This window comes from Ursus arctos, unplaced genomic scaffold (genome assembly GCF_023065955.2).
Source record: "Ursus arctos isolate Adak ecotype North America unplaced genomic scaffold, UrsArc2.0 scaffold_5, whole genome shotgun sequence".
NCBI classification, from domain to species: domain Eukaryota; kingdom Metazoa; phylum Chordata; class Mammalia; order Carnivora; family Ursidae; genus Ursus; species Ursus arctos.
This window is the reverse complement of record NW_026623067.1, coordinates 58088500-58110450: the sequence shown is the minus strand read 5'-3', so window position 1 is coordinate 58110450 and position 21951 is coordinate 58088500. Positions and strand designations below refer to the sequence as shown.

Below are 21951 nucleotides of genomic sequence, written 5' to 3'. Positions count from 1 at the left end.
TGCTGGAGAAAAGTTTTAAAACATGAGAACTTTATACCACCTCTGTTATATTATATGGCCATTTAAAATCTTGTTAATCAAATTTCATTAAAGATTACCAGCCATATTACATGCCATGATTAGCTTTCTATAAACAACTTTGCTTTCTGTGTACAAATCAGTGTCAATGAAATAAAAAATAAAACCATATCCTAGGCAAAGAACTTTATTAACCTTATTTCAAACTTTATTCCCAGGCTTCTTCAGCTTAATTAGCTGCAAAGAATGAATTGTGTATAAGCAAAAACTGAAAAGAGCTGCAGTGTCCAAAGGGCTTGGGCTTAAAAATATTAGAGATCTAGATTTTATCAGATCCATGAACAAAATTTTAAAAAGCAGTCATAATATAAAATAGCAGCTCCCAGTAACTTCTTCAAGTTTTATCTTCTTCAGAAGTTGACTCAATTCAGTTTGCTTCATTCTTGGAAGCTTCATCAAAATTCTCCACAAGATCTAGAAAAAGAAAAAGACAGAAGCTCTGAAAAAACCCAAATCTACAGATCATCAGATGTTAAGAAGAGATTAAACAATGCTCCCAAAATATATCCTACAGTTAAAATCAGGATATACGTTTAAATACTTTATTTCTAATGAGACCACTACCCATTTGGCACATTTTCAAGTGTAGGTTTTAGCATGTAATTAAAACAAGGGAAAAGGAAATTTATTAATCTGCTGATGACATAAATATTGTGCTTAAAAAAATCTGTACGTGCCCTCCCCAGTTCCATTTCACCCCAAGAATCAAAATTAAGCAATATTAATATATTAGTCAACATGGGGGTCAGAACCAAAGAACACCATCACAAACAATATGAAGTTTTCCTGGATTCCTAAAGGACATCTGTCTATGCAAAGTGGAAATATTTCAGTCTAGTGATTCTACTGCTCTTAATAAACATGTTTCACAACAAAACAAATTATCAAGTAACAGCTAAGAAAAATCCCTCCTGATTGCCAAGAGTTTTTCTGATTTTAGAATGGTTATACCATACCCCAAGATACCTCAACTTCTCCATGCCTTCTCATGAATTTATTAATCTCTAAGTAGAAAACGGGTCGTTCGTGATCTACTATTTATTCTATTTATGTGACAACATACACACTTATTCAATATTTGAAGCTTCCAATCAGAAAAAGCCAAGTCTACAAACATAAATCCTAGTTAAATAACACTGCATTATTTTTTTCATCCTAAGCAAGGTTCATGTCTTCCTTTCCTATCCTTTACCTTAATACCCTTTCCCCCGAGGTAGGCTCTCCTACAGTATAAAGATTTGTTATTCTTCCTTCTAAGATTCTCCAGTTTGACCATAAGTGAAGGTTCCTACCTGGAACTTCATCATCGTCATCCTCTCCGGTAGCAAGTGGTGCTTTCCCATCCACAGCTGTGAAAGGGAAATGTATGTGTTACACATTTGTTAAATCTTTAATAAACATTAACCAAAAGAACAGATGAAAGGTCAAATGTTATTATAACTTACATTCATATGATAGCAGTGACATTTGGGATTCTATCCGTAAGTACTAATAATAACATGGTAGCCTAATGTCTACAAATGAACTAGAATGCTGTTAACAGCCAACAAAACAAATTCCATACCCATCTTTTCAATCCCTCTGGCCCACCACAGGCCCTGAGGTGGTATGAAAACAACACAGTGCCCCCAGGGTACATGTAAACCCATATACCAAATTATGGGAAGATTTCTTTTGGAAGGCAAAAATTAAAAGACTGTTTTCTCAAATATTGTTGTTTTGTGCACGGCATACAGAAGATGCTTAACAAACCTTTACAGAAGTGAAAATAAAATGATGAAAAAATTAAGTGCCTTTGATTGGTGGTAAGCATCCACTTTCTCTTTAATACACAAGAAAGTGAACTACACTTGGAGTTGAGACCTCACAGTACCAGCCCTATCAAAAAAAACCCCAAAATCTGTATCTGTATAAAATGTCAAAGCAGAAAGAGTGAATACCTAGAAAAAACATGGATGACTAAGTAACAGACCATATAATAAGCCTGTCTTGCTTCTACATTGCCTTTCTTCAAAATTTTAATAAGAGGACCACAGCATAAAGCAGCTACGTCTCCTAATGCACTTACTCAACTATAAGATTTTCTGCCCTGAATAAAATCCTTGTATTATAATTAAAAACACCCAAATAATGCCAGGCCAATTCTTAAAACATTATTGGTAATACCAGTTGTAAATACGACTGAAAAAAATTTGACAATTTATAATATATTTTAATCAATTCTAAACTTTCAGTTATCAAAAAAGCCCCAAATAACCATTTTCATCATTTCCTGATAAAGATAAAAATTTTAAATCACTGATCCAAAGCAAGATAGCAGAAAACAAACATTCCACTGAATCAAGTGTAATGATCACAGCATACTAGTTAACTTACTGAACACACTAAGAACACCTGCTTAAAAGTCACTGTAAAAATTGTAACTTTCTAGAGGAAAACTGTCATTTCCAAATGTAAAGATATTCCTATCTACTTGAGATCTTAGAAATTTCATGATAAATCAGTAAACCTGGGCAAAAACCTCTACAGGAAACTCACATTGTTTGGGCAGAGCTTCAGCCAGTCTTCTTAAACTAGTCAGACTGTCTGCACCAAGTTGGTTTAAGATACTGGGTAGCATTTCTGTCAGCTGCTTTGTCTCAGCATGGCCTGTAATGGTGAAAGTGTTCGCTGCGAGCGATGCCTGAACTTTGGGGTTATTAAAATGGATCACTGTTCCTTGGTTTGTGAACATGTTCACCTATAAAGAAAAACAAAATTAATAAGCAACACCCACCAAGATTCTTTAAAAACCAAACATTCTATTAAGGAGAAACTCAAGTCTGGCTAACTAATCCACTATTTCACTGTGAAGCACAGGTGATATTCTGCCTGGAATGGCAAGTGCAATCTAATCGCTTTCAGACTTAGCACTCCCTAATATTCACTAGTGGAATAGAAACCTATCTTAGAGGAATATAAAATTCTGTTGGGAATTAAAAAATAAATAAATAAGAAATGCATGACCACTGAAGCTTTTTCCAACCAAAACTTGTTTTATAAAGAAATAAAATTCGACACTTACTTCTTCAATACCAGAGATATTGTTTACCCCTAACTTCTTTAAGGAGAACTGAAGTTTTTTATCATCTGCTGTAGCCGTTCTATGAACCACCTTCTTCTTTCGGCGAGCAGTTCCCTAGAGTGAGGAGAAAAGAAAACATATGTATCATAACAGACATTTTCAAAAGGAAACTTTCTAATTCCTTTTTGACCTTTGGATCTGTTTAAGAAAACTACCATAAGCACAAACTTTTAGGCAGCAAGTAGGGAATAATGGAAGCAGAAAGAGAGTAACAAAGGAATCATCTATAAATCGTTAATAATGTCTAACATTCTAATTTTGTCATACATAAAAGAATGATCTTTTCAAAGTCCTATTTTTTACATTATCTGATCAAAGAGGTGGCATGTATCAACCTAAATTAACCCTCATTTAGAAGTTCCGAGTCCAGAACTATTAACCTTTTTTTTCTTTTTAAAGATTTTATTTATTTATTCGACAGAGATGGAGACAGCCAGCGAGAGAGGGAACACAAGCAGGGGGAGTGGGAGAGGAAGAAGCAGGCTCCTAGCGGAGGAGCCTGATATGGGGCTCGATCCCAGAATGCTGGGATCACGCCCTGAGCCGAAGGCAGACGCTTAACCGCTATGCCACCCAGGCACCCCTAACCTTTTGTTTTTAATTAATGAAAAATCAACATCCACTAATATTCACATGCAAGACAATGGACACACTCAAATGAGTCTATATAGACTTTTATAATACCTAAGAATAAAATCTTAAGTTATCTTAATCCACAAGGCCTCTACATGATCTGCCATGCCCCTACTATGCTGTTCTTGACCACATCTATAACACACACATTCTCATCTTCAGCCAAATAAACCTCCTCACAGTTCCTTCAGTAGGCCAAAAAGAGCCTTTGCACATACTATTCCCTTCTTCCTCTACCATCTGCACTGGTTCCCTCCCTTACTACAGATCTCTGTTCTTATGTCACCATATGTAAAAAAGCAACTCCTCATCTATTTGGTTTATTTTTCTTCATTACAATTATTACTATAAGAGATAAATGTATTTTATTATCCGTCTCCCCTCACTAGAACGTAACATTAAGAGCTTCCATTCTGTTTACTGCTATGAATAGTATTGAGAATAGTATCTGGCTCACCGAAGGCACTCAATAACTTGAATGAATGAATGAACGAATACAGGCTTCAAGAAAACTTGTGGCCTCTTGTACATATATACCAAGTTTCTAATCTCCCCCTTCTCAAATATATCCCATAAACTTTCAAAACTAGGCAAACGTGACTCTCGTTTTCTGCTTAACACTCTTTAATAAAAAACACTCCCAAGAACTCTTTTATGTATAGATTAAGCCCTTTACATGATACATAAGACTCTTTATGGAAAGGTTACCACCCACCTACTTCAGTATACCCCAACCTACATACCAATTCCTATTAGTCCTTTAAAACCCTGTTCAAACCATTACCTCTTTTGTGCATTCCCTAAACTCTGCAATAAACCGCCCCCAAGCAAAATCATCCCCATCTCTTATTTTGAAAATGCTTCTACTGCACTATGTATATTACACTATGAAAACAGAGTTAAAAAACGACAACAACAAAAAACTCCCCTACTAGCGTTAAAGTCCCCTAAGGCACCATAATTTCTTAAATTTCATATTCTCAGGACTGAGCACAGTTAAAGGCTTAAGTAAACGATAGCTGAACTGAATAACATATCAACAGCTACAAAAAATACTGGCTACCAGCCCCCCCAAAATCCTTTAAGAATAAAAATCACTTTGATGTGGTCATGTAGATATCTGATTTTCAAAGAATTTTCTGTAAAAGATATTCTAAACGATTACTCTAAGATTCTAAAAACAAAACTGACACACCTTCTATAGATTCCATACAATTCACATCCATAGAGTTCAATTTTTACTGATACAATTTATTATCAATGCTCTGATCAGATACTGAATAAAGCACTTTTATACTGTTTACCTGAAAGTACCCAACACAGATTTCTCTAAGGCAAAACTAACTCACCAAATTTCACATTCCATAATAAAAAAGTTTTTTAAAAGATAAACTATTTCCATATTATAATGACAGAAGTATTACCTATATTAACCAAACGAAGTTCAATCCTACATCGGCCCTAAGAATCTAAAAAAACCTAGGCTTTCCTTGCCCTAGAATGTTTCTCATAGCTAAAGACTAATGATCAGAGTAACAAAAGACAGCACACAAGCACATTATTCAAGATATTTCTTGTGAAACCTGTACTAAACTATAGTTAAAACACCAACATAAGAACATCGAAACACTAACCACAAAGGATGTAATGAGTTTTTCTAGGACCTGAAGGCCACACCTAGCTTTTAATAATTGCTAAGAACAACAAGAAACACATACTATTTGTTAATGGGCAGGTGCAAATCCTGAAGACTACTGGCTTCAGGGAAGAAAAAAGGATCAGGATATTCACTGTTGGCAAACTCCAGTAATTTAATAGATGCACATCTCATTATTTAAGCCTACATGCAACTTTTTGGCTATTTCACAGAAGATTCTACTTGAAGGCAAATGCTTAAAATTGGGAAAAACTAATAGGTAATAAACTTGTCCTAGGGAAGCTTTACAAGTTTTACCAAGTAAAGACATGCTCTGTTCCAACAGGCTACCACACCTTGTTAAATACTAGGAATGTGCTAACACAATGCAAAATACAACTAAGTAGAGCTCTGTCTACAGCGGACTTCTGATTTAAGTAAATTACTCAAAAAACAATCTAAAACTTCCAAGTTCAAAAATGAATACTCTTGAAGATCAGTATCCAGCAGGAAAAACCAATTAGCCAAAAACTTACCTAAAAACCTACACTCATTCTCATTCTCTCAGTTTTAGCATATTAACAAAGTCAAAATTGAAAGATATCTGTTAGGTAATATTTTCAAATCCACAGTCACTGCTCTTAAATTCTGTGATGTACCTCTAACACAGGTATCTTCCAAATATCCTAGAAAATATACAACTACTCTGAATTGCGTTTAAGAAAGCATTTCAGAAAGTTCTGAATTTACAAGAGACACAAACGTCTAACTATTAGGTACATAAACTACAGTTCAAAAGACAGGTGGTACTTAAGTTCAGAGTTAGTATAGTTATTAAGGGGGAAAAAAGGGGAGGGGGCAGCAAAGCACTGAATGTATACAACTTGGCCAAACAAGCTAGGAGTATAATGGCCACAATGATTACCGAACCGAAATGACACATTTTCTTACTAAAGTAGGAAACACTTTTGTTCTACTAAAATACTGTAACACTGCAAACATATTTACACAGAAGTAATGCTTGTTGAAGTTCTTTTCATGTAGACTCACTTTTTTCTTTTATTCTACAACATGCACGTCCCACGGATACACCCTACTGTACATCATTTAACCCCGCCTCCTCCTCCCCCCACCCCCGCCTCCCCCACCCCCGCTTTGCTAGCTCTATGAAATGCCCTCTAGAGACAGTGACAAGCCAACAATACAAGAAAAGCAAATCCAAAATCAAAAAAAAAAAAAAAAAAAAAACCACCCACCCTAAACCTTTAAACTTCAAAAAGCCCAAAAAACTATTAAAACTTACTTTCCCACCAATGCGCACTTGTGCTTGCAGTTTGGCGAGTTTCTCCTGGTTCATGATAGTTTCTTTCATCTAGAAAAACAGGAAAACCTCAGCGGGAAAGGTCTGGTTCACTCTAGCATTCCACGCTCGTTATTTCCCAAGACACCAGCAAAGAAAAAAATATCCTTAACAGGCCGAGGCCTGAATCCCCAATCCACCCCGCAAAGCTCCCAATTTCAGTTCTGGGGGAGCATAAAGAGCACCCACTTTCCTACCCCTCCTCCACAACCCCTCCCCCTTACAGGCCCGAGAAAAGGGCTCTAACCCACGCCTGATCAGCACCCCCCACCCCCGGCCCTGGCCCGGCCTCGGCCTAGCCAGGGCCTGCCCGGCCCGGCCCGGCCACTCTCCGCAAGCCTCGCGGTACCTGAGGCTCCTGTCCTCGGGTTCCGCCGCGAGGTGGAGGAAGAGACGGCGTCGCCTCGCCCCCAGGGCAGCCGCCCCTGGCTCGACCTCGCCCCCGAGAGTCAGCCTGAGTGGGTGCGCCTGTCCGTCGCATCGCCTTCCTCTCCTCAGCCCTGTCCCTCCCTGTCTCGCTCCTTCCGGGCACTTCCCGCCCCCGTTCCCGTCCTCCTCCCACGCCGGCGTCCAGAGCCTTTTTGTACCTTGTTGGAGCGGAAATGGGACCGCGCGGGGGAATAGGGTTGGCGCTCAGGGGGTCTCGGGCGGACCAGCTGAGATTAGGTGCACACACGCGGGGACGCAAGATGGCAGCTAGAGGGAGGCCGGAAGTGATGCAACGCTGCTTCCTCCAAAAGTCAGGAAACGGAGTTTGCCGCGAGCTCAGTGCTTCGTTGCGCACGCGCGGCCTGAGGCCGCAGCGTTTGTGACCGTCGGGCGGGCACGCTTCTCCTCGAGCGCGGGCCACCTTGGGCCCTTAGGAGAGACTCTGTGCTGGCGGCACCGCGTGTAGTCCTGGGAAAGACACTAGAAGAGTCAGAAAGAACGGTTCTTTGCAGTTAGGGTTGAGTAAGTCGGCCCTGATCCCCAAATTCTTTACCCTCAGAATAAAGGGCAGTTCACATTTGCGGAAATGTTTGGGGCGCCCAGCGTGTGCTCATCTCTTTACTCTCTCACTGTTTGGTGTAGATCGCAGCAATCATCTGGGTGTTTTAGAATTTCCTCTCCGGCCCGAATCAGCCTTTACCAAGACATTTTGTCAAAACTTGGTCGAAGTAAACTGATTTTACTTTCCAGGATGAGGTTGTTTGGTGGGTTGCATTGCAACTTTAATGGTTCACAATTTCTGGCGAGCGTATTCAGAATGTATCCCCGAGGCCCAGTCCTTAAAAGGGGTTCAGTCGGACTGGGGATGGAACCGGGTAATTTGAATTTTCAGCAAGCGTAGCAGGTACCACCTGAGACCCCTGTACTTAATTACCTTACTTCTCTTGTCTCTTTAACAGACTAAAAATTGACTCCTTGATATTAGTTGGTATTCACAGTTGAACAAACTTTGTTCCTTAACTCAGGAATACAATCAAAAGAGAATTTGTTCCTGGTGTGTTTACAGTGGCTAAATTTTCTAAACGGTAGGGCAAGCTTTAAGACAAGCTTTAAAGCACTCTGGTCAGCGTTTTTGTGGTTATAGCTATGAAAAGCCTTTGCAGATTCAAAAATGAGTCCAAAATCTCTGAGAAAATACAATTTATATAGCAAGAAAACTTGTGTAGGTGCAGATTTCTCTCCAGTTAAGATTTATCTTTTTGTTTTGGTATACTTTTCACGTGTAAATTAGTTAAAATGTGATGTCTCTAAGAAAATAGTGAGGATAGCTGTATTGCTTTTTAGGCTAATTGTAACAGTTGATATTTTCTTAAAAAACAATGTTGCTCCTCTTAAATATGAGTCAAGTTTAGTACAGGAAAAGATGAATTATTACGCTACGTGAGTTACTGTAAAGGTCAACGACTGTGCCAACATTCAGTGCTATAGAATATTACAAAATACATAGAAATACTCCCCTTTTTGACAGTATGTCTTTGTTCAGGAATACATTTCCCCTCCTTCTGTGTTATACTGAGGGCATTTGAAACTTTCTAGTCATATAAAGTTTTTTGAGCATTTTACATAAACACAGCATTCTTTCACCTACCTGCCACCTGATTGACCTTTTATATGCCTGTTTTCAGGAAATATCCCAGGTTATTTTTTATTTTCCTTTGGTTCCCACTTTTCTGTCTTGTTCTTTTCTAATTTTTAAGACTTTGATTATGTTGAAAATCATGAGAGGTGCCCTAATACTAAGAAAATTTTGATTTTTGACTTCTGCTATGTTTTGTGAGTGGTTAGGAAATTAAGATTCTGGGGGTGCCTGGGTGGCTCAGTCAGTTAAGTAGCTGCCTTCTTCTCAGGTCATGATCTCAGGATCCTGGGACTTGGCTCCCTGCTTAGCGGGGAGTCTGCTTCTCTTTCTCCCTGCCTCACCCCCTGCTTGTGCCCACTCTCTCTCCCTCTCTCTCTCTCTCTGTCGAATTAATAAATAAAATCTTAAAAAAAAAAAAAGGAAACTCAGATTCTGCTAATATTTATATACCAGTCTTTAAAAAAAAAAAAACTAGAGGGATTTTTTGAAGTCTGATAAAAGTTACTAAGTTGTTAGCTCAGTGATGACAAAAGTAATTTATAGTATCTATGGCAAATAAGAATTACTAGCTCCCACACTTAACTGCTTAGCTTGAACAAGCCCAAGGATTCAACATGACCTCTGTCAATAGAGTAGGCAAGAAAGGGGAAACCTGTTTGCTCTCCTTGGTTTATAGTTTATGGTCTAATCAAAGTCCATGAATTGTTTTCACCTCTCAGTTGGACTTGAGTTTGTTTCAGCATGAACTAAAATACGTACTTGATATAATGTTTATTAAGAGCCCATTTTGACCCAAAGAAGGTATTGGAAATCACTGAGGATAAATGTTCTCATGGTTTTAGTTGCTTTGTGATCTGGCCCTTGACTGATAGCCACAATGGACCTTTTTTTGGTTGTTGTTTTTAAACTTCCTTGAACTTCTAATACCCCCACCTTTGTTAAGTTAGTGCCTGCAACTCACGTAGCTTTTGGTTTAAATGTCTCAGGAAAGCCTTTTCTGACACCCTCAACCCCATTAAGTTACATCCATCATTGTTATTTTTAGTTCTGATACTTTATTAAATGCAAAATGATAGATTGATAATTTTGTTGAGTTAATGGAGAATTGACCTAGGAGTCTTAATAACAATTTCTACTAGGTTAATGTTGAGTGTTGGCTCTTTGACGGTTGGATCCTCACAGAAATCTTATGAGGTATGTTCTTTCCATATTACTTCTCATATTACTGGCCATCTAACTAAAGCTTAGAGAGTTAAGGTGTGAAGATTGATACCACTTCATCTACCCTTCATCAACTCTACAATCTCTATATATCTGAATCTATAAATTTTGCCTTCCTTCCTGTTACACACAGTAGAAATATTCCCTCTACTTGTACTTTTGTGTATTTCATTCAAGACCTTGATTCTTCTGTTACAGCCCTCCTGTATCTGTTTTCCCCCTTTCAACTAGGTCATTCTGCCAGTACTCCAATAAGCCTTAGTATCAAGTATCTCCAAAGAGAGGAAAATGAAAAACTTTTTTTGACCTCTGCTCCCCTCCAGCCACTACTGCATTTTTTGTTTCCTTTTATAGCAAAATCTCTCCAAAGAATTGTCTAAACCTCCATCTTGACAAATCTGAAAGGTAAATTCTTAATTCTCATTTTAGCCTTTAGGTGGCATTTGACACACTTGGCTACTTCCACATTTTTGAAATATTTTCTTCTCCAGGCTCCAAGAACATCTCACTTCCTGGTTTCCTCTTCCTGGCAGTTCAGTCTACTTTGCTTTATCTTATTTCTCTGACTTCTAAATATTAGAGTTGCTTACATTTTAGTCCTAATATTCTTTTCTACCTATACTCAGAAGTGTTTTCATCCAATCCCACGGCTTTAAATGTCATCTTTATTTTGATGATTCCCAAATTTATAATGCCAATCCTAACTTTTTGAATACCAGACTGAATATCCTTCTTACATTATTGTGGAAAACTTAAAATGCACAGGAGCACAAATAATATGATGAACCCACTATATATGGGTGACCCCCCCATATATGACCCCCTAAAATGATAGACCCACTACATAGCATCAAGAGTTATTAAATTAATACATACATACTCAGGTTTTTTCATTCAATCTTGATTTCAGAAAACTTATATAAGGTCACTCTGGAAGAAAGATACAGAAAGTCAAGTGCTGGGGAAGGAAGGAAGAGGAGCCGACAAGGGTTTTTTTGTTTGTTTTGCAGAGAACCCTGGTAGAGAAGCAGTTGTATGAAGATGGGGAAAGAAAAACATACTAAAGTATGCTTAAAAGGGAAAGATGAACTGAAGTCACAGGGATTATCCAAAGCATCTTTTTTTGTTTGTTTGTTTAAGTTTATTTATTTTTTTAGTAATCTCTATACCCAACGTAAGGCTCAAACTCCAGACCCTGAGACCTGGAGATCAAGAGTTGCATGCCCCTCTGACTGAGTCAGCTAGGTGCCCCCAAAGCATCTTTTAAAATCTGAGTCACCTAATATACTCCGTATTTCTGAGACCAGAGTGGAATCAAGGAGGTCAACAACTTTTTTATAATTAAAAAAAAAAAAAAGCTTTAAATATTTAATTGGTGGGGAAAAACCCGCTGAAAAGAAGTTGCTCTTAGAATATACGTTGTCTGCAGTCAGACAAGGATGAGGAATGGGTAGAAAAATCCTGGAGTGTCATGAAAGCAAAGCATGGAAGTCTACATTATCCAAATTTTGCTGATCATCTATTTAGCATGCAGTTTATTACCTTAACCACACTGAAATATTTTTAAGGGCCTTCATAACTATGTAATCCTCCTTAATCCTATTATCTTCATACAGTCTTTCAAATTGGGGCGCCTGGGTGTCTCAGTCAAGTGTCTGCCTTTGGCTCAGGTCATGATCCTAGAGTCCCCAGATCAAGCCCTACATCAGGCTTCCTGCTCAGAAGGGAGTCTGTTTTTTCCTCTGATCCTCACCCCACTTGTGCTCTCTTTCTTTCTCTCAAATAAATAAAATCTTTTTCAAAAAAGTCTTTCAAATTGCTTCAGATAATAAACTTAACACTTAATAGAGGCCAATTTTCTTTCACATTATCTTGCCGTGACTGCTATTCTTTATTCATTGCAGTTCCATTTTTCTATGTTTATATGCTGAGAGTTCAGTATGTGCCTTCTTGTAAACAGGATAAATCAAAGAGAATTGTATGTTACACTGGAGTAGAAGCAAGTGCTGCAATGACAGTGGGTCAATATGGCTGATGGAATTTGTTGCTAGGTTCAGTGTTTTGCTATGGCAACAAGAGGAAGAGGACTGACAAACTGGTAAACTTTAGTTGCTTTAGTGAGTTTGTGGAATTGTGATTTATAAGGAGAGGAGAGGACTCGGCATATAAAGAACAGAGGAATATAAAGAACTTCAAGGAAACTAAATCAGATCCTGCAGAAAAATGTATATACTGGTTTATTTGTATGTCTTGTAAGTGACTGGAAAATACTCTCTAAACAAGATAGTAATATAAATTTGATGTCCTTTTTAATATTTGCTAACTTTGCCAACATCCAGCATCCTTGTTTGCTTTTCTTGGGAGTCTGAACTTGTATTCTTGGTTTAGAGAATAAGGAGTTTAGGAACAAGGAAGGTGATGTGGGAGATTGACATTCTGTACATTTCATATCATTTTAGAGCTGCAGAGATGAATTACAGGTCCAAGCGGTTCAGACTTTGGTTTAAGAAGAGGAAATTGAGAGCCAGAGGAAAATTAAAGCTCTAAAGGTATGTCCTTGGGGGCACCTGAGTGGCTTGGTGGGTTAAGCGTCAGACTCAGGGTTTTGGCTCAGGTCGTGATTCCAGGGTCCTGGGATCAAGCCCTGCATGGGTCAGCTCGCTCTCTCTCTCTCTCTCTCAAATAAATAAATCTTAAAAAAAAAAAAAAGAAAGAAAGAAAAGTTTGAAGGTATGTCCTGGAAGTGGGTGGGGCTAATGCAAATTTAGCAAGTAAAAGTAAATCATTAAACAGTTTGAAGCAGCCTTTCTTGTCAGGCAGAGAATGCCAGCAGAGCTTAACTTTTTCTAGTAGATTTTTAAAAATTCTTAAAAGTTAGCTGCTATAATAAAGCACTGTATCAAGTTTATAGAGACAAAGAGTCCAGCCCAGCTTCCTCTCTGTGCTTATAAGCTACACAACCTCCAGCAAGACTATCTCACAGGATTCTTAATTCAACCTGGTTTTTTCTCATTAAAAAAAAAAAAAAGTGGTTTTGCCCTTTGTATTTTAGGTTACATTTAAATACCTTTAAAGATGTATTGTGCAGTTTATTGGGGGAAAATTTTTTAAAGCTTTTATTTGCTCAAAGAAAACAATGGGACTACAGAAACCAAGCCTATAGACATTTTAAATTTTAAACTATGGGATAATTTGGTGACTACCAAATTGTAACTGACTCAATTCTTGTTTCTATACTTTATCTTTTCCCCAAGCTCAAATCTAGTGCTAGCCAGGACCATTACCCCAGGGGTATTTCATTCCATTGGCTGATGGGCTTTCTTGAAGTCTACATCCTTTAGATTTACTGTCAGGACACCTGGTGTTCATTTGTCAGATACATTATACTGCTCGCGTATTACTTCTTATTTTTTGTTTTTTTAAACAAAACAAGTTGTCAGGATAGAAAATAATTTAAAAGACCAACATATAATTAGTAACTTCATTTGTCCAGATTTCAAATCTAGAGGGCATTCCATTTTGTATATTCCTGTAACATTTGTCACTGATATAAAAAAGAGTGAAAAAAAAATCCAGAAATAATTATTTTATTGTCTGCATTTGGGTGATAGACTCAATATTCTTTTTTTTTTTTTCTTTTTTTAAGATGTATTTATTTATTTACTTGACAGAGAGAGAACAAGCAGGTGGAGTGGCAGGCAGAGGGAGAGTGAGAAGCAGGCTCCCCACTGAGCAGAGAGCCTGACATGAGGCTTGATCTCAGGACCCCAGGATCACTACCCGAGCTGAAGGCAGACACTTAACCGACTGAGCCACCTAGGTGCCCTTAGACTCAATATTCTTTTTTTTCCCCCAAGCCTTTTTATTACTCAAAAAAGCTTCATTTTTTTATTTAGCTTTCTGACTTTGTGCTTGTGCCTTCAACACTTTCACAATGATTTTCTGCTCCTCGATAGAGAAAGCACGCTTGATCCTGTCACAAACACACTTAGCACACAAGGAACCACCATAGGCCCTGCTGATGTGTTTTATCATTTTAGACAACCTCATAAGGACTTTAGCTCTCACAGCACGAACTCCTCGAAGTCAGACTGGGTACACACCATATGCAGATTTTGGTGCTTTCCCAACCTTCTTGGTATAAAGGTAAATGATTCTGTTACCAGGGGTTCGGGACAGCCTAGTTTTGTTCGAGGCTATATTGTAGGACTGCCTACGACTGTAGGTCAAATGCTGGACCATCCTGAATGCCTATGATTGCCGTCCCCGGAAGAGCTAAACTCAATGTTCTTTTTTTTTTTTTTTTTTAAAGATTTTATTTATTTATTTGACAGAGATAGAGACAGCCAGTGAGAGAGGGAACACAAGCAGGGGGAGTGGGAGAGGAAGAAGCAGGCTCATAGCGGAGGAGCCTGATGTGGGGCTCGACCCATAATGCCGGGATCACACCCTGAGCCGAAGGCAGACGCTCAACCGCTGTGCCACCCAGGCGCCCCTAAACTCAGTGTTCTTTTTTTTTTTTTTTTTTTTAAAGATTTTATTTATTTATTCGACAGAGAGAGAGACAGCCAGCGAGAGAGGGAACACAAGCAGGGGGAGTGGGAGAGGAAGAAGCAGGCTCATAGCGGAAGAGCCTGACGTGGGGCTCGATCCCAGAACTCTGGGATCACGCCCTGAGCCGAAGGCAGACGCTTAACCGCTGTGCCACCCAGGCGCCCCTAAACTCAGTGTTCTTAATATATGGTAGGATGATTACCTTTTTTTCATTTTTAAAGTTGACATATTTGAGACTTCTATTTCATATACATGTTAGGTTTTGTTAAATTATTTTAAAATTTTATTGAGATAGTGTAGATTAATTTGGGAAGATTTTATATCTTTACTAACTGTTGTATAAGTCTGCCTTCAGTTGCAGTAAATAGATCTGGCTATTTTAAGGGTATAGGGACTTAATATAGGGAATTGGTGCTTAGAAAATTATTTAATGGGCTGGAAGAGTGGGCTTTAGCCTAGGCCATCAGAAATGAGTCCCAGGATAATACTGTAAAACTAGACTCTTATAAGAGCTGCCACTACCCGTCAGAATGGAGAAACAAGACCCCATGACTAGAATTATTGATGTTAAGAATAGGCTACTGTAGGGGTGCCCAGGTGGCTTAGTTGGTTAAGCATCCCACTCTTGATTTTGGCTCAGGTCATGATCTTGGGGTTCTGGGATAGAGCCTCATGTTGGGCTGCACGCTCAGTGGAGAACTGCTTGATGATTCTCTCTTTCTCTCCCTCTTCCCCTCGTCCCACTGGTGTTCTGTCTCTGTATCTCAAATAAATAAATAAATCTTTCAAAAAAAAAAATAGTAGACTACTGTAGGTAGCTGCAGTGTAGGAACCAAGAAGATACTGTATTACTCAACACCCACAAAGCCAATGACTGCTCTCGAAAGCTGCTGTAGAAAATACTCCTACATCACCACCACGCTTGCCAGCCAAAAAACAAAGCTGCAGGAAAAGGCTTTGGCTTTCCACACCAAATCTTACTTTAGTGTACCTAATTGGCAGAAATCATTTACCTCTAGAACACTAACTGTAAGGGTATCTGGGAAATGTAATTTTTTAAAAAAAGATTTTATTTATTTATTTTGGGGGTAGAGGATGGAATGGAAGGGAGAGGAGCAAGTGGACTCTGTGCTGAGCACCAAGTGACCAGCTGGATTTCACAACCCCAGTTCTGACCTAAGATCTGACCTGAGCCAAAATCAAAAGTTGGCTGCTCAACTGACTAGCCACCCAGGCACCCCTGGGAAATGTAGTTTTTAACTTTTTAAGATTTATAGTACAGAGAAGTAAGCTTAAAAACAGTTTGAATGGATGCTGAGTACCAATCTACCTTATCCACAAACATAGTGCAACTGTTGTTTCAAATATTTTATGTATTTTTTACATATATATATAGTTTATTTATTTATTTATTTATTTATTTATATTTTTATTTTTTTTTTTAAGGTTTTAGTTTTAAGCAATCTCTACACCCAACATGGGGCTTGAACTTAAAACCCCAAGATCAAGGGTCACATGCTCTATTGACTGAACTAGCCAGGTGCCTGTATTTTATGTATTTTAATAGAGAAAACTTTCTGAAGATCTTGCACATGCTTTGTTAGCTGGATTCCCAGATGTATTATAGGTTTTTTTCTAATTTTTAATTTTTATTACATGTAGTTGGTATACAATGTTTGTTTATTTTTAATCCCTTTTATTTTAGATATTGCAAGTATCTTTTCCTGGTCCATCAGATTTGTCTGTACTACCTTTGTTGAATAGAAAAACATTAATTTTTGACCATATGTGATCCAGACATCAATTTACAGAAAATCCAAAGACAGAAAAACATGTTAAATTATTCCACAGAATACAGGGGTGCCTGGCTGGCTCTGTTGGTTGGGCATCCCACTCTTGGTTTCAGCTCAGTTCATGATCTTATGGGTCATGAGATCAAGCCACTCAGTGGGAAGTCTGCTTGTGGATTATCTCCCTCTGCCCTTCCCCCCCAATTAAATAAATAAACCTTTAAAAAAAAAAAGTTTAAAAAATTATTCCACATAATACATTCAACAAAATTCAGATTATGGGAAACGATAGGACAGTTAATGTGCTACTTCAATAAATTTCTGGAAAAAGGGAAAAATAAGAAAGGGGACTCTAGGTAAAAAGATACCTAAGAGAGGGGCGCCTGGGTAGCCCAGTCGTTAAGCGTCTGCCTTCGGCTCAGAGCGTGATCCCGGCGTTATGGGATTGAGCCCCACGTCAGGCTCCTCCGCTGGAAGCCTGTTTCTTCCTCTCCCACTCCCCCTGCCTGTGTTCCCTATCTGGCTGGCTGTCTCTGTGTCAAATAAATAAATAAAATCTTAAAAAAAAAAAATACCTAAGAGACATGTTAAAAAAAACAAAGGAAAACAGGCAAAACTACAGTGCATAGGGATGCCTGCTTAGGTGATAACACTGAAAAGGAAGTAATTATAAACACCAGGATAATAGTTATTCTTGGGAGAAGAAAGGTTGTAATTGGAAGGAGCACAGGGGAGGTTGCTAGGATGGTGAGTAAGGGTCTATCTTGTGATTTTTGCAGTTTTCTGTATTTGCCATACTTAAAAGTTTTTTAAAAAGCAACACAGAACAACATAACATATAATACAAAGATATATGCATATTTAAGGTCGTATTTAACATTAGAGAGGTGTACTATAATGGGAAATAACTATTTGGTCTTTGTCCCAGGTTTCTGGACCATAGCTCCTAAAACCCTTGAAGTGGTAGGAGTGTCTTTTGTATGCTAATGAGATGACTAATGTGCTGGGGACTCCTAGAAAAGCTTCAGGATGGGGCAGAGTGCCAAAAGACCAAGGCATGATTAGAAGGTTGTGAATTGGAACTTTCAGTTCCACCCCTAAACTTCCAGGGAGTGGAGAGGGCCTAAAAGTTGAGTTCAATCACCAGTGGCCAATAATTTAATCAGTAATGCCTAAGTAATGAAACCTACATAACAGAGCTGGAGAACTTCCAGGTTGGTGATTATATCAAGGTGCTGGGAGGGTAACACAGCCAAAAGAGGGCTTACACATTCCAAAAATACCCCTTTTTCCATGTTAGGCCCCATGCATCCCTTTGGGTGTTTCTGAGTATCTTTATAATAAACTGGCGAACATATGTATCTTCCTGAGTTCTGTTGGCCACTCTAACAAGTTAGTAAACCTGAGGAAGGGTCATGGGAACCCCCAATGTATAGCCAGTTGGTAAGGGTGGCCTAGGATTTGGGATTGGAATCTGAAATCGGGACAGTCTTATGGAACTGTGCTCCTTTAACTGGCAGTATCTAATGCCAGCTCCAGGTGGATAGTGTCTTCATTGAATTGAATTATTAGACACCTAGTTGGTATCTGGAGAATTGGTTGTTGGTATGGAAAAAAACCACTGAATTGTGTACCTTTGTGGGGAGGAAAATGGGAGTGAAAATCAAGTAAGAAGGAAAAAGGAGAGGTCCTTGCATGGACTGAAGATAACAGTGTGCTAATGATGGCTAATGTTTATATAACTGTTCTCTCTGAGTATAAATTAAAATAGCTTAAAAAATTAAATTGTAAATATTCTGCAAAGCATTAGAGTACTCTGCAATGGAGCAAAGCATATAGAAGATGGTACCTTTAAAAGAAAAGAAAAATACAAATGTGTTTGTTATTTTTGCAAAAAAGTAAACACTAGAATAAGAAACTAGAGACTTAAAACAGAAACATCTATATGGTATGAGCAGAAATAAAAGGGAGAGATAGAGGCAATAGGAATAGAAGTAAGACTGCTCAGAATATACCTTTTCAGTTAGTTTTGACTTTTGAATCTTCTATATATTGAAAAATGTTATCAGAGTAAAAAGAAAAAGCAAGCCCTAAAATTGAAAACAAACTGAAACAAAAGAACCTACCTATATCAAATTGTGAAAATAGCCATATAGAGAAAAGACCTATTTCAAATGACTTTTGAACACCTTATGCAGACTGCCCAATCTTAATGTAATATATTTAAAGGAAAAAAGAACTGGAAAAAATGTAAACCTCACTCAGTAGTCTTATTGTTAATTGCAACATTGGTATTATAAATTAGAAAATATTTCCTATGTATTATAGGATAAAGCAGTGAGTAAATACTTTTATGCCTATAGATGCTGAGAATTTTGGTTAAGAGAAAAGATACAATATTATTATTTAATGTTATAGTTAGTACTTATTTCTTTCTGTTTAAGAAATTTGTAGTCAGCCTATGAAGATAGTCTCTGTTGTTTTTTACAGTTTTTTTTTTAAAGATTTTTTAATTTATTTATTCGACAGAGATAGAGACAGCCAGCGAGAGAGGGAACACAGCAGGGGAGTGGGAGAGGAAGAAGCAGGCTCATAGCGGAAGAGCCTGACGTGGGGATCGATCCCATAATGCCGGGATCACACCCTGAGCCGAAGGCAGACGCTTAACCGCTGTGCCACCCAGGCGCCCCCTGTTTATTACAGTTTTAACTTTCACATATAACTCTATGATCCAGCTCTAATTTTTGGCCGTGATGTAAGGTAGAGGTCAAAGTGATTTTGTTTTTGTTTGGTATTTTTGTTCTTTCTCGCATGGATTCTAGAAAGACCCTTGAGAAAAGAACAGAAAGAAAAGTTTTGAAATGGACTCTGACCTTAGCTCAGCAAGAACATGTGGTTGAGGTCATTCTGCAAAAAGATTCTTTAATTTAAGTTAGAAATATAAAGTAGATCATTACATCTAGAGGGTTCTACTAAACCTGATAAAGTATGTAAGTGGTAGGTGAGGCATCCATAATTGTTTCAGCTTTCCCAGATCCTCTACTGTTGAAAGGTTTTATTTTCATTCATTTGCAAAAATAACATCTTTTTAAATTTTATTATTTTTTTAAGATTTTATTTTTAAGTAATCTCTAACCCTGAGATTAAGAGTTTCATGCTCTACTAACTGAGCAAGTGAAGCACACCAAAATAACATTTTTTTTTTAAGATTTTATTTATTTATTTGAGGGAGAGAGCGCGAGGGGGGTGGGGGCAGAGGGAGAGGGAAAAGCAGACACCCTGATGAGCAGGGAGACTCAGGGCTCGATCACAGGACCCTTGGGATCATGACCTGAGCTGAAGGCAGATGCCTAACTGGCTCAGCCACCCAGGTGCCCCCCAAAATAACATCTTTAAGTCAAAATCTAAACTAGCACCAAGGTCTAGGCTCTAGCATCTGCTTTCCTAATTATCTTTAGTCATTGAGTGGTACCTGTGGAATAATCCTTTTTTTTTTCCTCAACCTCTTTGTATCTCAGGTTTTTCTTTTTAGTTATTTTGTTATTGTTTTTTTTACTTGAGTGTAGTTGACACGCAATGTTACATTAGTTTCAGGTATACAGCTTAGTGATTTGACAAGTTTGTACATTATGCTATGTTTACCCACAAGTGTAGCTACTATTTGTCCCCTTACATCACTATTACAGTATCATTGACTATATTCCTTATGCTCTGCCTTTCATTTCCCTGACTTACTCATTCCAGACCTGAAGGCCTGTATCTCTCTCTCCTCTTCACTCATTTTGCCCAACCCCTCACCCACCTTCCCCTCTGACCGTCATCATTTACATACAAAAAACTGTATTTATAGTTCTGATTCTGCTTTTTGTTGTTTATTCATTTTTTAAAAGATTTTATTTTTATTTATGAGAGAAAGCTGGGGGAGGAGCAGTGGGAGAGGGACAAGCAGACTCTATGCTGAGTGGGAGCCTCACACGGGGCTCAATTTCACAACCCTGAGATCATGACCTGAGCCAAAACCAAGAGTCAGGTGCCCATCTGACTGAACCACCTAGGCGCCCCTGTTTATTCATTTTCTTAAAGGTTCCATTTGTGAAGGAAATCATACGGTATTTGTCTTCCTCGGTCTTACTTCACTTTGTATCGTATCCTCTAGGTCCATCCATGTTGTCTCAAGTGGCACGATTTCATCTTTTTTATGGCTGTGTAATATTCCATTATGTATATGTGTGTGTATGTGTGTATATATATGCATATATATATCCCACAATGTCCTTATCCATTTGTCTATTAATGGACACTTGGACACTTAGGGTACTTCCATGTCTTGGCTATTATAAATTATACTGCAATAAACATAGGGGTGCATGTATCTTTTCAAGTTAGTGGCTTTGTTTTCCCGGGTAAATCCCCAATAGTGGAATTACTGGATCATATGGTATTTCTATTTTTAATTTTTTGAGGAACCTCCATACCGTTTTCCAGTGGCTGAACCAGTTTGCACTCTGACCAACAGTGCACAAGGGTCCTTTTTCTCCACATCCTCGCCAACGATTATTCTTTCTGGTCTTTCTGATTTTTGCCATTCTGACCGGTATGAAGTAATATTCTGATTTTGATTTGCATTTCCCTGATGATGAGTGATCTTGACTGTCTTTTCATGTGTCTGTTGGCCATCTATATCTTCTTTGGGAAAGTGTCTACTCAGGTCCTCTGCCCATTTTTTAACTGGATTGTTTGTTTTTTTGATGTTCACTTGTATAAGTTCTTTATTTTGGATATTAATTCCTTATAGGATATGTCATTTGCAAATATCTTCTCCCATTCAGTATAGGTTGCCTTTATGTTTTATTGATGATTTCCCTTGCAGTGCAAAAGTTTTTTATTTTTTTGTAGCCAATAGTTTATTTTTGCTTTTGTTTCCTTTGCCTCAGGAGACGTATCTAGAAAAATGTTGATATGGCTGATGTCAGAGAAATTACTGCCTGTGTTTTCTTCTAGGATTTTTTATTGTTTCAAGTCTCATGATTAGGTCTTAAATCCATTTTGAGCTTGATTTTGGGTATGATATTAGAAAGTAGACCAGTTTCATTCTTTTACGTATAGCTGTCCAGTTTTTCCAGCACCAATTATTAAAAAGACTGTCTTTTCTCCATTGTATATTCATGCCTCCTTTGTTGTAGATTGGACTGTATAATTGTAGGTTTGTTTCTGGGGTCTCTATTCTATTCAAATAATACAAATTTTTTTCTATAAAATACAAAGCAGGTGGTAAAGAGTAATATTTTTCGGTCTCCTGTAGTTTTACAGAGTTGAAAATTTAAATGTTACCCTCCCTCATTATTTTCTTTTAGCATACAGTCTATTTTGAGCTCAGATCTGCTGAACACATGAAGAGAATGACATTTGCATTAAATGTTAAATTATAACCATTATTTGTTCTTTTAAGTATTGCAGGTAATTTTTAGATGTCTTTCACTCCTCAAA

General features: G+C 38.0%; 1 protein-coding gene, 1 long non-coding RNA gene and 1 pseudogene across 7 annotated transcripts in view; 1 reads left to right on the top strand and 2 right to left on the bottom strand.

Moving 5' to 3' along the window:
* Positions 1–189: 189 nt before the first annotated feature.
* On the bottom strand, positions 190–7553 carry BTF3 (basic transcription factor 3). Of its 4 annotated transcripts, none has more exons than XM_026498799.4 (6): positions 7181–7553; positions 6775–6843; positions 3143–3256; positions 2617–2818; positions 1371–1427; positions 190–492 (listed from the first exon to the last, which is right to left on the bottom strand). In XM_026498799.4, the coding sequence occupies exons 1-6, from the start codon at positions 7310–7312 to the stop codon at positions 446–448; spliced, it is 621 nt and encodes a 206-aa protein (XP_026354584.1). In that variant the 5' UTR covers positions 7313–7553; the 3' UTR covers positions 190–445. The 4 variants fall into 4 exon arrangements, with proteins under 4 accessions (XP_026354584.1, XP_026354585.1, XP_057163245.1 ...); XM_026498800.4 differs by having other exon boundaries at positions 7419–7552; XM_057307262.1 differs by having other exon boundaries at positions 190–1427; positions 7419–7552.
* A 71-nt stretch (positions 7554–7624) lies between these two features.
* The window catches only part of LOC113255222 (uncharacterized), a 37081-nt gene continuing 22754 nt past the window's right edge, over positions 7625–21951 (top strand). For all 3 annotated transcript variants that reach the window (XR_008957557.1, XR_006409525.3, XR_008957556.1), the window contains exons 1-2: positions 7625–7782; positions 12580–12669. This is a non-coding gene — a long non-coding RNA (uncharacterized LOC113255222). The remainder of the gene's footprint in view (positions 7783–12579; positions 12670–21951) is intronic.
* Positions 13986–14362, bottom strand: LOC113255221 (60S ribosomal protein L34-like; annotated as a pseudogene).

Coding starts and splice junctions, on each gene's coding strand:
- BTF3 (XM_057307261.1), bottom strand. CDS start 7,312: ATGCGACGGACAGGCGCACCCACTCAGGCTGACTCTCGGGGGCGAGGT. Junction 2,819..3,142: donor ATATCTCTGGTATTGAAGAA/GTAAGTGTCGAA, acceptor TTTTCTTTATAG/GTGAACATGTTCACAAACCA. Junction 1,428..2,616: donor TGAAGCTCTGCCCAAACAAT/GTGAGTTTCCTG, acceptor TCCCTTTCACAG/CTGTGGATGGGAAAGCACCA.